At 40.7% G+C, this 15950-nt stretch overlaps 1 protein-coding gene across 1 annotated transcript in view; it reads right to left on the bottom strand.

Annotated features, from left to right (window-relative positions):
• Positions 1 to 8495: 8495 nt before the first annotated feature.
• LOC136772014 (anoctamin-2-like) overlaps positions 8496 to 15950 on the bottom strand; it is a 203339-nt gene continuing 195884 nt past the window's right edge. Inside the window, exon 26 of the mRNA XM_066724657.1 lies at positions 8496 to 10410. Within this exon, the coding sequence (XP_066580754.1) occupies positions 10126 to 10410 (285 nt within the window). The 3' untranslated portion in view covers positions 8496 to 10125. The remainder of the gene's footprint in view (positions 10411 to 15950) is intronic.

The raw sequence follows: 15950 nt of genomic DNA, 5'->3' as shown, positions 1-15950 counted from the left end.
AAGGTCTAAACATCTTTAATTTACACAGATTATTTCTAGTACAGATGCATTAATTGAACTTTAGTGAAGATGGGGGATGACAAAACTTGTGTAGGAACTTCTATAGCTATCTCTGAAGTGACAATTGGAAGTACTAATACTGCAAATTTTCTCATTAGGGTCAGTGTTCAATGTTCCAAAAAATAAAAAATAAAATGTAATTTATCATAAAAGTAAATGGAACGGAGTAACATTGTTTCATATTAGTTTGCGATTGTAAGTTAATGCAACTTGATAGCTAATTGTACCCTTAATTTGAGTAGTTTGTTTAATTAATTGGTTTAGCTTGTAAATACTTGCCTGAATTATGTGCAAGAAGCAGAATCTATTTAATTGTCCCCAATAAAATTACAATTTGCTTGCAATATGTGAATGTAATATCCCAGAGTACAACAGAGGTGTGCTCAGCAGTGGCGCTGCCAAGGGGTGGCCAGGGGAGGCCACGGCCACCCTGATACAATCGCGATTCACATCTAACTATCACTGTGGACACAACACCATCAGCGCCTCCCCCCCAGCACCATGGACAAAATACTGTCAATATTCTGTAAGGCTTAAATTTAGTATAAGGGTCTGGATACCATACCTATACCCCCCAGGCTTCTACTACATGTAATCCGTCTAAACGTCTTTCGTGCATGAAGTGGTATCCATACAATTGTTCTGGATTGTCCTTTTGTTTTATAAAGGAGCAGCACATTTTGAAACCACTGCTCTACTATTGTCAATTATGCCTTTAAACCCATGTAGCACCGATATAATAATTACTTCTTTCCACTTCTACTGAACTACCCCTCAACCTAATATTACACTGTATTTTGTTTTTAATCTAAGTTACTTCATTACAATTAGGAGTTATAATTTGCATTATATTTACTTATTTATGTTTTGTACTTACTATAATTTGTAAGAAATACATAGAAATAACCATAGCATGTCTGTAAAGGGCTTGTCAGGAAATTGGTCTGGTAAGGGTTCTGTGATGGCTGTTCTGGATAGTTTTTCACTTTTTTCCATTTTTATTCACTGGATTTGTCAGCTATTTTTGTAAATAGTATGTGTAGCACACATTACCAAACACTCCATTTCCACATTAGGATCACATTTTATAGTGTTTTATGTAGGGTAGCAAATGTGTTTTGTTTTTTCTACAGTTGTAGAGGCTTACTTATTCCTCAGAAGGTTACTAACATTGACAGTTAACTCATATTATTGCTTGTATGCAAGTGTTCATTTTAAGATGCAGAAAGATTAAATTCTCAAGTTATATTACACACACAATTCTCTAGGTATTTCATAATGCATTGTATTTTAGTTTTTAAAGCCTCCTTTCACAGAAGTATGAAAAATGTATAATCATAATAAAAAGTAAAACTTTATTCAGAATACAGAGCAGAAGCTGACTCACTCAGTAACTGATTTCCATTTTGCAAGAGAGCATTCCAGGTATTCAGAAAATGTATTCATAACAATCAAAATCCATTTTTAATTGCAGTGCAATAATTGGCAGCCGTTTCAGGACCAAATGGTGAATGACTTTCAACTTCACTAAATGACAAGTCTCCTTTTCCCTGAAAGAGAAAGTTGCTGCAGGGTCAGGTGTAACAGAATACGCTTGTAAAGTTTAATGACTAGTTGTCAATTTCAGCCTCAGGAAATGTGAGTCCAGGGAATTCTCAACCGTTTATCTGTGAGAAACTGTTTGGGGCTTTTTTTTTCTCACACTGGAATTCTAAGAATGTTGTGATAACAGTCCTTGGCAGAGGGGAAATTGTGTCTATTTATAAATGTGTTCTTAGTGTTTTTCTTTCCAAAAAGTAATGAAGGAAATGATATTAGAGTGTTATGATTATGTATTATTAAATGAAAAACAAACAAAAACATAATACTTTAAAATTGTGTTTTATCCTCTATCATAAATGAAAGTCTTACTTTATTTCTATTCTTACAGCTTTGCTATAACACAATAACTGTTAACTTTAACAGTGTCAAATTTACACCCCATGCAATCCCCTTTGTGTGACTCATGATTCACTGGCACACCTGAGCTCTTGGTCAACACATTTGACAGTAAATGTGTATATTAATTTTCTGTGACCTGGACACTAAATCCCCATTCCTAAAATAAACACAGACATAAACCCATAAGTTTTCCACTGAGATATGCCCTTATATGGGTGCTCTGTATACATGGCAAAGAAAATGCTCAATGGTGAAAGCCTACCAAATTTGCTTCAGAAAGTAAATACTTGATACCCCTGATACAAGATAACGTCATATGTTTTTTATATAAGAATAAGGAAAACTACAGTTTGTTTGTACTCAGCATACTGTAAAGGTTGTGTTCATGCAAGCTCTATCAAGAGCAGTCAGGACATTTTCAAATACAATAACTCTTCTTTTATTCAGTATATTTTGCTTTTAAAACTAACAGTATAAAAACTGACTAACTAACTAACAACTAACTGATACATAGATCAAGGGGAATAGGAGAAGGGTCACTACATGCCATAACACAGCAAGGGTGGAAAAACAAAGAAACATACAGGCTAGGGAACACAGGAACATAAGAACATAAGAAAGTTTACAAAGGAGAGGAGGCCATTAGACCCATCGTGCTCGTTTGGTGTCCATTAAGTGATCTAAGGATCCTATCCAGTCTATTTTTAAATGTTCCCAAATTGTCAGCTTCAACCACATCGCTGGGGAGTTTGTTCCAGATTGTGACAACTCTCTGTGTGAATAAGTGTCTCCTGTATTCCGTTTTGAATGAGGAGAGCTGTGATATATAAGGGTGATAGGATACTTCTTACATAAAGGCAATTATTCTAGTTCAAGTTGAAGTACTATTCAGTTTGAGATATAAGTCTTAAAAATAATGTAAACCACATTTCTAAAATTTACTTTTTTAATCAAAACCTCTAATGAGCAAACTTATCATTTTGGCTCTGTATGCCACCACAATGGATTTGAAAGGAAACAATCAAGGTGGGCTTTAAGTGTAGACTGTCATCTTTAATTTGAGGGTAGTTACATCCAAATTGGGTGAATGGTGTAGGAATTACACCAATTTGTATATGTGGTCCCTGCAATTTTAGGGGCTCAAAAGTATTTGGACAAACTAACATAATCATGAATTAAATTTTGAACATTTTTGGTTTCAAATCCTTTGCAATCAATGACTGCCTGAAGTCTGGAACCCATAGACATCACCAGATGCTGTGTTTCTTCCCTGGTAATGCTCTGTCAGTCCTGTACTACTGCTGTCTTTAGTTCCTGCTTGTTCTTGGAGCATTTTGCCTACAGCAAGTGAAATTCATGCTCAATTGGATTCAGGTCAGATGATTGATTTGGCCATTGCAGAACATTCCACTTCTTTGCCTTAAAAAGCATTGGGTTGCTTTCGCAGAATGCTTTGGGTCATTGTCCATCTGCACTGTGAAGTGCTGTCCAATGAGTTTTGAAGCATTTGGCTGAATCTGAGCAGATAATGTAGCCCTAAACACTTCAGAATTCATCCTACTGCTTTTGTCATCATCACCAGTTCCCTTGGCAGCATTACATGCCCATGCCATAACATGCTTCACAGATGAGGTGGTATGCTTCGGATCATGAGCAGTTCCTTCCCTTCTCCATACTCTTCTCTTCCCATCATTCTGGTTCAAGTTGATCTTTGTCTCATATGTCCATAGGATGTTGTTTCAGAATTACACAGGGTTCTTTAGATGTTTTTTGGGAAACTCTAATTTGGTCTTCCTGTTTCCTGTTTCCATCTTGTGGTAAACCCTCTGTATTTACTCTGGTGAAGTCTTCTCTTGATTGAGGGTAGAGGGTGGAGGGTGTTCTTGATCTGGCCAACTGTTGTGAAGGGGTTTTTCTTCACCAGGGAAATAATTATTCTGTCATCCACCACAGTTGTTTTCCATGGTCTTCCTTTGGTCCTTCCTTTTGGTGTTCCTGAGCTCACCAGTGCGTTCTTTCATTTAAAGAATGTTCCAAATAGTTGATTTGGCCACACCTAATGTATTTGCTATCTCTCTGATTGGTTTGTTTTGATTTCTAAGGCAAAACTGAAAGCAAAACGCCCCAAGAACAAGCAGGAACTAAAGACAGCTAGAGTACAGGCCTGGCAGAGCATCACCAGGGACGAAACACAGCATCAGGTGATGTCTATGGGTTCCAGACTTCAGGCAGTCATTGACTGCAAAGGATTTGAAACCAAGTTTTGAAACTCACAATTTAATTCATGATTATGTTAGTTTGTCCAATTACTTTTGAGACCCTAAAATTGGGGGGACCACATATAAAAATGGGTGTAATTCCTACACCATTCTCCCAATTTGGATGTAACTACCTTCAAATTAAATATGAAAGTCTACACTTAAAGCACATATCAATTGTTTCCTTTCAAATCCATTGTGGTGGCGTACAGAGCCAAATAGATTACAATTGTGCCACTGTCCAAATAGTTATGGACCTAACTGTATATTACTCCACTCACTCCACTGAGACTGCTCTCCTGGCAGTCACTGACTCCCTCAGCTGTGCTCGTGTGGCCTCCCTCTCCTCAGTCCTCATCCTCCTCGATCTCTCTGCAGCATTTGACACTGTCGATCACTCCATCCTCCTCTCCCGCCTCGCTGACCTTGGAGGCTCTGGGACTGCTCTCACCTGGTTCTCCTCCTACCTCAATGACCAAACCTACCAAGTGACATGGCAAGGTTCCTCATCCACCCCCCAACTTCTCTTCACAGGCATACCCCAAGTCTCCATCCTGGGCCCCCTCCTGTTCTCTCTCTAATCTCACTCCTTGGGCCCCCTCATCACATCCCATGGTTTCTCTTACCATTTTTACACAGATGATGCCCAGATCTTCCTATCTTTTCCCTCATCGCATCTCTTCCTGCTTGTCTGCTATCTCTGCCTGGATGTACTCACACCACCTGAAGCTCAGCCTCTCCAAATCTGATCTCCTCTTTCACCCCCTCTTCCTCATCTTCTGCTGACCTCTCCAACTCAATCCCCTTGGAATCTATGACACTCTGCCCCTCTTCTTCCGCTAAGAACCTAGGAGTCACCCTCAATCCTGCGCTATCCTACACTCAGCACATCACCATGCTAACATGTACCTGCAGATTCTTCCTGAGCAACATACACTGAATCCGACCCTTCCTCACCAACTACTCGACTCAGCTGCTCGTCCAGTCACTGGTCCTCTCCCATCTGGCCTACTGCAACTCCCTCCTGGCCGGCCTGCCTTCAACTACTACCTGCCCGCTCCAGCTCATCCAGAACTCTGCAGCTCGCCTGGTATTCCCTCTGCCCCGATTCGTACACGCTACTCCACTGCTCTGCTCCCTCCACTGGATCCCAATCCCGGCACGCATTCAATTCAAGACACTGACGATCACCTACCGCTGTCTTGACCAGACTGCACCAAATTACCTGCAGACCCTCGTCTCTCCATACATCCCCTCCAGACCGCTGTTAATGTGCTGTTAATAATAATAATTAAAAAATGGCTGGATAAATTAACAATAACACAAATAATAATAGTAAACTTACCATATTTATTGGATTTTGATGATATTCTGATGAAATTCCCAGCTCCTGATTTTTGTCCACAGGATTTTTCCTTCCACAGCGAGAATGCACACAGCAGCAATTATAGCTGAGGCTGGCTGCCGGCCTAAGCCTTGTTCTAAGCCTTGTTCTTAGCCTTGGTCTGTCATAAGAGATCTCGTCCGCAAGGCGCGGCTGCGGCTGTAGGAGTTCTCGCACTTCCAGTTTTCTGGATTGAGCTCTGCTGTGGTCACTCTTCCGTGTAGTGGTTCTGGTGTGCTAAGCCCTGCTTCGGCTGGTGGTTTTTCTACCATGGGCCTTCTGATGGCTTGGGGTCTGTCGGACGCGGTACTGGCTACTATTCAGTTGGCAAGAGCTTTCTCTGCGAGGTCACAGTACTCCTACCGCTGGCGGACTTTTCAAACTTGGTGTCAGGAGAAGACTCATGACCCAGTTAATTGCCATATAGGTGTCATTCTGCAATTCCTGCAGGAGCTGTTGGACCAGGGCAAGTCCCCATCCATAATCAAGGTTTATTTGGCCACCATCTCCTCATGTCATATCAGGATTAATGGTGAGCCTCTGGGCTCTCATTTTTTGGCGGTGCAGTTTCTGAAAAGTGCGTGCCGGCTGAGGCCTACCCGTGCCCCTTCCCTGCCTGTGTGGCGCCTTGATGTAGTGCTAGACGCACTTTCCAAGGCCCTGTTTGAGCCCTTGTAATCAGTTGACCTCAGATTATCGTTACTGAAGACAACGTTTTTGTTTGCAATCACGTCTGCAAAACGCGTGAGAGTTACACGCTCCGTCCGATCATCCTGCATGTGTCAGTTTTGTGTGAGATGGTTCCATGGTTACGCTTTGGCCTAATCCTGCATTCCTCCCGAAAGTGCAGTCTCCTTTCCATATCAACAGATCTATTGAGTTGATGGCTTTCCATCCTCCCCCCTTTTCTTCTTCAGAGGAGAGTAGGCTACACCTGTTGTGCCCGGTGCAGGCTCTCAGGTGCTATTTGGAGTGCACTAAGGACATTCGCTTTGACCAATTGTTTGTGTCTTACGGAGCACGGACACGGGGCCAGGCGGTTTCAAAGCAGCTCCTCTCGCACTGGATTTTGGACACCATTACCAAGGCCTACGAGTCAGCTGGAGCCCTGGTGCCTAAACACCTGGTGGCCCACTCAACTCGAGGTGTAGCCATGTCGTGGGCCCTTTTTCAAGGCACTCCACTGGCAGACATCTGTGCAGCTGCGAGTTGGGTCTCGCAGTGCTTCTTTTCTTAGATACCCACGGTTGCGTTCGCAACCTATGATTTTCTCATATCCAAAATACATCCAGTAGATTTAATACATTTTGCAAGTTGGAAAAGGTCTTCATCAGGCATTTTGACTTGAATTACCATTGCTTCATCAACAGTGGGCTTCCAAAATAAGAACATAAGAAAGTTTACAAACGAGAGGAGGCCATTCAACCCATCATGCTCGTTTGGTGTCTATTAATATCTGAGTGATCCAAGGATCCTATCCAGTCTGACTTTAAATGCTCCCAAATATTCAGCATCTACCACATTGCTGGGGAGTTTGTTCTCCTGTTTTCTGTTTTGAATGCCTTGAAGCCCAATTTCCATTTGTGTACCCGGGTGTGTGTCCTCCTGCTGATCTGGAAAAGCTCCTCTGGTTTGATGTGGTCAATGCCTTTTATGATTTTGAAGACTTGGATCAAGTCCCCACATAGTCTCCTCTGTTCCAGGGTGAAAGGTTCAGTTCCCTCAGTCTCTCCGAGTAGGACTTTCCCTTCAGACCTGGAATAAGTCTGGTTGCTCTCCTCTGAACTGCCTCTAGAGCAGCGCTATCCTTCTTGAAGTGTGGTGCCCAGAACTGTACACAGTATTCCAGATGAGGTCTAACTAGTGCATTGTGCAGTCTTAACATTACTTCCCTTGTTTTAAATTCTACACTTTTGACAATATACCTTAACATCCTGTTTGCCTTTTTCATTGCTTCCCCACATTGTTTGGATGGAGAAAGTGAGGAGTCCACGTAGACTCCTAGGTCTTTCTCATGCATTTCTACTTCTAGTTCTATTCCTCCCATAGTGTAATTATAGTGGACATTTTTGTACCTGCATGTAATACCTTGCACTTGTCCACATTGAATTTCATCTGACAGGTGTCGGCCTACATCTGAATATTATCTAAGTCCCTTTGAATAACCTGTGCTGCAGAGAATGTATCTGATGAGCCACCTATTTGCAAATTTGACAAGTTTGCTAACTATCCCAGAGTCCAGATCATTAATATAGATTAGAAAAAGCAAAGGCCCTAGTACTGATCCCTGTGGAACTCCACTAACAACCTCACTCCAGTTAGAAGCAACTCCTCTAATCAACACCCTCTGTTTCCTATACAACAACCAGTTCATAATCCATTTACTTACATCACCCTGAATGCCTACAGCTTCCAATTTGAGGATCAGTCTTTGGTGTGGAACCTTATCAAAAGCTTTTTGGAAATCTAAGTATATCATATCATATGCTCTCACGTGATCTACAGCTGCAGTTGCGTGTTCGAAAAATTCCAATAAATTAGTAAGACATGATCTGCTTCATCTAAACCCATGTTGACTATCTTAAAGAATATGGTTTTCATTAAGATGCTCCTCTATTTTCTGTCTAATCATTTTTTCCAACATTTTACTACATTTTTACATTTAAATTGTCTACTTCAACCATATTGCTCCAATTTGCTCCAGATTTTGTGTGGATTTTGCTCTACACCTCTCAGTGTGAAGTAGTGTCTCCTGTTTTCTGTCTTGAACTACTCTGAGACTACTCTGTGAGTATTACAGTGAGGGAAAAAAGTATTTGATCCCCTGCTGATTTTGTACGTTTGCCCACTGACAAAGAAATGATCAGTCTATAATTTTAATGGTAGGTGTATTTCAACAGTGAGAGACAGAATAACAACAAAAAAATCCAGAAAAACGCATTTCAAAAAAGTTATACATTGATTTGCATGTTAATGAGGGAAATAAGTATTTGATCCCCTATCAATCAGCAAGATTTATGGCTCCCAGGTGTCTTTTATACAGGTAACGAGCTGAGATTAGGAGCACTCCCTTTAAGAGATTAGATGCTGGGTTAGTGAATGAGCTGGTGAAGGGTTACACATTGTATGAAAAATCTGTTTTAGGTCCATGCAAATTAAGTTCAGAATAATTGGGCTTGTAATTTTGTTTGTTAAAAATTTGAAATAATCAATAAACAACACAAGTCAAATCAGGTTAGTAAAGATATAATTATTTAATTATGGTATTGCTTATACTCCATAAAAGAAGAAGTTATATTTCCACAAGCCAAAACCCATTGTCAAGATGATACAACCAGTATTGCAGTGTTTACAATAGATTAATGCATAACTAGTACTTTTCCTCACATCTCAACATCTCCTGAAACTGTGACTGACATTACCATCAAGAGACAAATACAATTCTCATTCTCTCAGAACTGTCATTGATATAAAACCGAAACTGCAAATCAAGATTACATGGTTGAAACAAAACAAAACATCTTATGCATGACTAAGAGAAGACATTTCCAAAAACTGTGAATAATGTATTTCTAAAAATGTCAATGGAAATTAGCAGGGAACAACATTTAATGGTACCTTTTCATACAATTTGATTCACAGCACTGTCATAACTAAGAATGCTTTTGTTTGAAAGGAATTAAAATTTAAAGTATGTTTATGTTTTATAAGCCCCTCTTTTATTTAATGTTTTTTGCAAAAATCATGTAGGATGGGACTGGATTTTCATTACAAACTGAAATTCTTTTAATTCAAAATAATGTAGCAATTTATTTATTGAATTGTTTATATTACTCCATTTCTCTCTTAGTTATTTTATATTAATATATTTCTTTTGGAACAGTGAATAACAATGTGTTTAGTAATTTATGTTTATTTTTTATTTATTAAAATATATGTCTGACATTATGATACTTTCAAATTTGGAATCAGGTTTTGTATTCTTCCAAGAGCCACAAAAGTAGACCTTTCATCCTGTTACATAAAGAAGGTTGCAGTCATGCCAAATCACTTTGCAAAATGTGACTTGTTTGCTTTGCATTCTAGTAAATTGCTTAAAACAGCATTGAGACTTGTTTTACCTTTCCACCTAGGTCACATTTGCCATTTTGCTCTTTAAAGGCATTTAAAAACAAAATTAAGAACAAACTCCAGGAAGGAATTCTTGCATTTAACTTGAGACACAAACCACGCTTATTTTGTATTAAGTATTATTTATGTGAGCAACATAGCAAAACAATTTCTCAGTAAAAAAAAAAGAAAGTTTAAAAAAATAACTTGTCAAAATCAGTATAGCTCTACTGACTTTTTAATAAATAATGATGCAACCATTTCTGTCTCATTAGAAGAAAGTAATCTCATATGAAGACAAGCCTCAGGAATACTCCCATCATCCCAAAAGGTTCTTTGACATCCACAAGGAGCAATGGCTTTCTCTACTGTTCACACATCTGTGTGCTGAGAGCTGCAGGACACATTGCTACAGCGGTGCTCCCGGCTGAACTGGCTAAAGCTGGCTGCTCGGCAGCGACGTGGTCCATTCCCTGGCTTTTCCTTAACCTTCTGTTCTTTAAGGAAAAGATTTTGGATGAGCTGCAGCTTCTCCTTCTCCTCTTTGAGAAAGACATCCACCAGCAAGACTTTTTCCTTCTTGATCTGCTCACTGATGTCTTTAGGGATATCTGGGATCACCCAGTCTACTACCTCACTCAGGAACATCACTAGGTTCTGTGAAGATATGAGCAAAACCCAGAAATGCTTTTTCACATGTTATGTATCTTATTTTATCAAACAAACTCCTAGGACAGAATATTAGAATCAACTGAACTTTCAACTGTGTTTTCAGACCTTGAGCACTTTGTACTTAGCAAATCATGAATAGATAAAGACACAAATTACACATAATAATATTAATAAGGAAATATAATAGTTTTGGTTAATACTGATTTCGGTCCACGGAATACTGTTCATACAACTGCCTACATACAACAAAATGTGTGGCTCCTTTATAAAAGAGCTGTGAGATTAAATTGAAAAACAAACAGTTAGATACAAGTTAATATTTGTACTTATGAACATCAAATATAACATTTTCATAGCAGAAACACTGCATTAACATTGAAAATTAAAAGTATTTTTTTTTACTTTTTCAAAACAAGCAGATAAACATAAACCTTAAAAAAACTGTAATTAAATTAACTTTACGCAATAAACTGTGTAAACAGGTGTAGAAATCGATATGTACATATCTTAGCAGACTTCTACATTGTAAAAATAGCATCAAACTAAAATATAACATCTTATGCAACATGAAAGTGCTTTGAAATGGCTCCGTCTGTCTATTACAACTGCATATATCACTGTAGAAAACAAGCTTTTCAACACTACAGTGCATTTGCCACAGACTGTCTTTCTACATCATGCACGGACATCAATAGGGCTGTTTGTGTTGCATTTAGCAGCCTGGCATTGTCTTTAATCCGTGTGACAGTGCACAGCACTGGCTGAAGGGTGAGGGGCATCATCTTCTCAGTCCTGTATAGATACTAAACTGTAGTGTCAACAGCAGTCTAATAAACGTGAACACCAACCAGCCTGTCACCAGTCGTACACCTAATACAAAATAATTAGGATACATGATCAAACAGATGACTGATGCAATGTGATCAAGATTGACTTCCAAAGGAAAGTTAGAAACTTGCTGAGCTGACTCAGAGGACAGGCAGACGAGAGCTATATCACCTGCAATTCTTCAGTTGTGTATATTTTGTGACATTTGCAAATAAAATAAATATTGAATATATGATGTGTAGAAATTCACGTTTCAGCACATTATAATTAGTAATAATTACTGATTTTGTTACAAATGCAAGATTGTCAACTACATTATGTACACTCACCTAAAGGATTATTAGGAACACCTGTTCAATTTCTCATTAATGCAATTATCTAACCAACCAATCACATGGCAGTTGCTTCAATGCATTTAGGGGTGTGGTCCTGGTCAAGACAATCTCCTGAACTCCAAACTGAATGTCTGAATGGGAAAGAAAGGTGATTTAAGCAATTTTGAGCGTGGCATGGTTGTTGGTGCCAGACGGGCCGGTCTGAGTATTTCACAATCTGCTCAGTTACTGGGATTTTCACGCACAACCATTTCTAGGGTTTACAAAGAATGGTGTGAAAAGGGAAAAACATCCAGTATGCGGCAGTCCTGTGGGCAAAAATGCCTTGTTGATGCTAGAGGTCAGAGGAGAATGGGCCGACTGATTCAAGCTGATAGAAGAGCAACTTTGACTGAAATAACCACTCGTTACAACCGAGGTACGCAGCAAAGCATTTGTGAAGCCACAACACGTACAACCTTGAGGCAGATGGGCTACAACAGCAGAAGACCCCACCGGGTACCACTCATCTCCACTACGAATAGGAAAAAGAGGCTACAATTTGCACAAGCTCACCAAAACTGGACAGTTGAAGACTGGAAAAATGTTGCCTGGTCTGATGAGTCTCGATTTCTGTTGAGACATTCAGATGGTAGAGTCAGAATTTGGCGTAAACAGAATGAGAACATGGATCCATCATGCCTTGTTACCACTGTGCAGGCTGGTGGTGGTGGTGTAATGGTGTGGGGGATGTTTTCTTGGCACACTTTAGGCCCCTTAGTGCCAATTGGGCAACGTTTAAATGCCAAGGCCTACCTGAGCATTGTTTCTGACCATGTCCATCCCTTTATGACCACCATGTACCCATCCTCTGATGGCTACTTCCAGCAGGATAATGCACCATGTCACAAAGGTCGAATCATTTCAAACTGGTTTCTTGAACATGACAATGAGTTCACTGTACTAAACTGGCCCCCACAGTCACCATATCTCAACCCAATAGAGCATCTTTGGGATGTGGTGGAACGGGAGCTTCGTGCCCTGGATGTGCATCCCACAAATCTCCATCAACTGCAAGATGCTATCCTATCAATATGGGCCAACATCAATGCCATGTAGAATTAAGGCAGTTCTGAAGGCGAAAGGGGGTCAAACACAGTATTAGTATGGTGTTCCTAATAATCCTTTAGGTGAGTGTATATACAAATACTAATACACTTAATCTTTTTCAGGGACCAGGGTTATACCCAATTACACAGTGTGGGTATAATGCATTGCTTGAATCTTGTGTAGCAAAGTCACGATAGGCAGCCACTCTAACCCGCTAACACAGTGTGTAGCGAAGCACAATCTGCAATCTTCAGCAACCCAAGATGCTAATGGAACATTTCTATTTCAGGGAACATGAATTATGTTGTTCATAGCCAAACATTCCCTTTCAACTGTGAAATGTTCCATGATGTAGTATTGGCAGGTATACCAGAACTGTCACAAGAGATACTTATAGAACATAGCATTAGCAAGAAACTCCATGCTATAATGCAGTCTCTGCTGCCTGCAACCTTTCCGGATGGAAATGGGGCCTCCAACACCTTGACTTCATGGAGGGACTGCAACACTGCCTGAAGGACCCTGGAAATGAATCCAGGACACTTTGGGTTCACTGTCTTCAGGTTATAAAACCTAGAAAAGATGTGGGAGGACACCAACACAGTGCCCATTGCTGGTGTTTACTGTAACCAACAAACAACTGTTAGACTGCTCCACATAATAAGGTCCTGTAGTGAATCAACAATGGGGCAGGAATCCAAATGCCAATCCTGAAAAACTTTCTACCTCATCTCATATTGAGAGTATATTGGCCGCTCTGATATTAACCAAGGTGTTAATCACCCCTTCCAAAAAACCCAGCTGCTCTAACTGCAGCCTTTCAGGGGCCACACATGGAGTTGGGAGCATGCAGGGACCAGGTGCCACACCAGGTGTCAACAGATTGTGATCCGCCAGGACTGGCCCTCCAATAGAAGAACCAAGTCTGAAAACCATGGCCTCCTGGACCAGTTCAGACCCACCAGCAGGAGGTGTGTTTTCTCCCACCTGACCTTCATCAAGAGCTCTGGAAGGAAAGTAAGAGTATGGGAAGACATATAGGAAATTGCGAGGCGTGGAGTGGAGTGTGTGGAGTCCTAAGTAGCCATGAGGTCCACCTCTGCTCTTGTCAACCTATCCCACATTTCTGGGACTATGCTCTGGTGTAGATACCACTCTGAACTGAAAGGCCCCCGCCTGGAGAGGAGGTCTCTCCCCAAGTTCAATATCCTCTACAGAATTTCAGAATTACAGAATAGGGAAGAAAGGAGCACATGCCATCAGACCCAAGAGTCTCTGGAGGATTTGGCCTTTCAGCCATGCACTAAGGTGGAATTGGCGAAGGGAAACCTAAATTGACTGGACCCTGTCTTTTCACAGGGAGATCCCAAGATAAACAAATACGGTGCAAGGAAAGCAGGCAGGTTTTGTTATGTTCAGCATGAGCCCCAGTTGCTACAGCTGGTCCATGACTAGGCTGGCGTGGCCTGCTGTGGGTGGCTGAACACGCTGTTGGAAGAAAAAAAATTACATTTTAAAAACTTTAGCAAGGACTTCCTGAAGCATTGTAAAATAACCCAATCACAACTGGAATCCCTGGCACTCAACAGAGCTAATTGGGAAACCATCTGTATCAAAGGGAATCAGTATCTTCAGAGGAGAAAGGAGAGATGCACCCAATGACACCAACATGCCGCAGGTATAATATCTTCTGGCCCTGAGCATGTATGTATAGAAGTACACAGAAATATACATTTTTAGAAGTTGCCAAAGTCAGACACAGGACAGGTGAGAGAGAGGGCTACTTTTTTTGTGTTTCTACTTTCAGACTACTTTTTTCTTAGCATTCCTAATCTTGTTTTGAGTTTTGCCTTAATTTAAGGTAATCTTGTTCCTAGTTTGCCTTAATTGTAGTTAATTCAGTACAGCTGCTCTGTTGGTTGTAGTAACTAGACTGAAGGAAAGGTGACTCAGTCAAGGAATTTGGAGGTGGAGTCAGTGAGGTGTCAATTGGTGGCAGGCAGCTAAAACAAAGGCAGCTGAACAAAAAACAAGAGAAAGTGTTTAGGACACCAACAACTTACTAAATTTAGAAACATGTGTGCACTACAGTGTCAGGTTTGCAGAATGATTGGCTTCCTGGATGAACTCATAACTAACACACCTTAGCAGAGACATCCCAAGAGCTAGAAATGCCCAACAGGTTCCAACTGCTGGATACTGCGTTGGACAGTGACAGCTCAGAGGGTAATGGGAGGGCAGTAGGAGAGTCCTGAAATGTTTGCACCTCAATGCCAGCAGTATAAGGAACAAGATGTTAGACCTAGAAGCCAAAGTGCTTGCGTGAGACTATGAAGTTGTAGGACATGGCTTACAGAAAATGATGGAGATTGAAATTGAAGAACTGCATGTGTCTGTATAAACAAGGTCACTGTCTCACTGTGCTATGGTATTGTGCTATAGTTCATCCCTGATACCTAGAAGAACAGGGTGTGATAAGAACCATTTTTCACCAGCAATCTGGGCTTGATACATCGTACAAACCCCCCTTATATTAAACATTACGTATGCCTTAATTCTCCCCGGTTTGACTATATATGGGTCTTCCTGAGCAGTTGTCAGGCAGAAACAGAACTTAACTCATCACAGGACAGACATGTGTGCCTGATATCTTTCTCTCCTGTCCGGTCTGCATAAAAGTGCCTGTAGTTTGTAACTTCTCTAAGACTGTTCTCTAGATTGCCTCTTGAACCTCTTCCTTGCAGCTGCTTGTAATAAAAACCTTTTGATTGGAGGTACATCTCTCTCAGGATTTCTGCGACTCTTCAGTTTGAGTAGTCCTGGGCTTTGGTGCCAGTACAAAGCAAGACAATGGGTGAATTTAGGATTTTTAATACCACCCTGTTAATTAGTGTTCTGTACAGGTATCAAGACGTCACCAGGGAACCATCCCACTATCAAGAAAAAAGAGTGGAATAAGTCTAGAGAGATTTTCTGTGTTTTCAAGTTAAAGGTCCTGGGTTTTGGGGCTTTGCCCTGCACCAGCTCCCCAGAGAGGAGTGGTGAGGTAGTGTGTAACCAGGTTATTATGACAATGTGCGTTCGGACACTGTGGATGAGACAGAGACTGCAGTGTGATTGCGGGTGCCCAAGTTTGGAATCCTGAGAGTCCGGTTGGCGCTTCTGGAAAGTGAGGTTTTCCGTAGTGTGACTGCAGTGTTGCAGCGCATTGGTGTGACATACGTGTTACGATCAACAAAGGTTACTTGGGTAACCTGGGTATGCGGATTGATT

Source organism: Amia ocellicauda, chromosome 15, assembly GCF_036373705.1.
Source record: "Amia ocellicauda isolate fAmiCal2 chromosome 15, fAmiCal2.hap1, whole genome shotgun sequence".
NCBI classification, from domain to species: Eukaryota; Metazoa; Chordata; class Actinopteri; order Amiiformes; family Amiidae; genus Amia; species Amia ocellicauda.
Note: the sequence above shows the minus strand (reverse complement) of the source record. Positions and strands in the feature narration are given on the sequence as shown.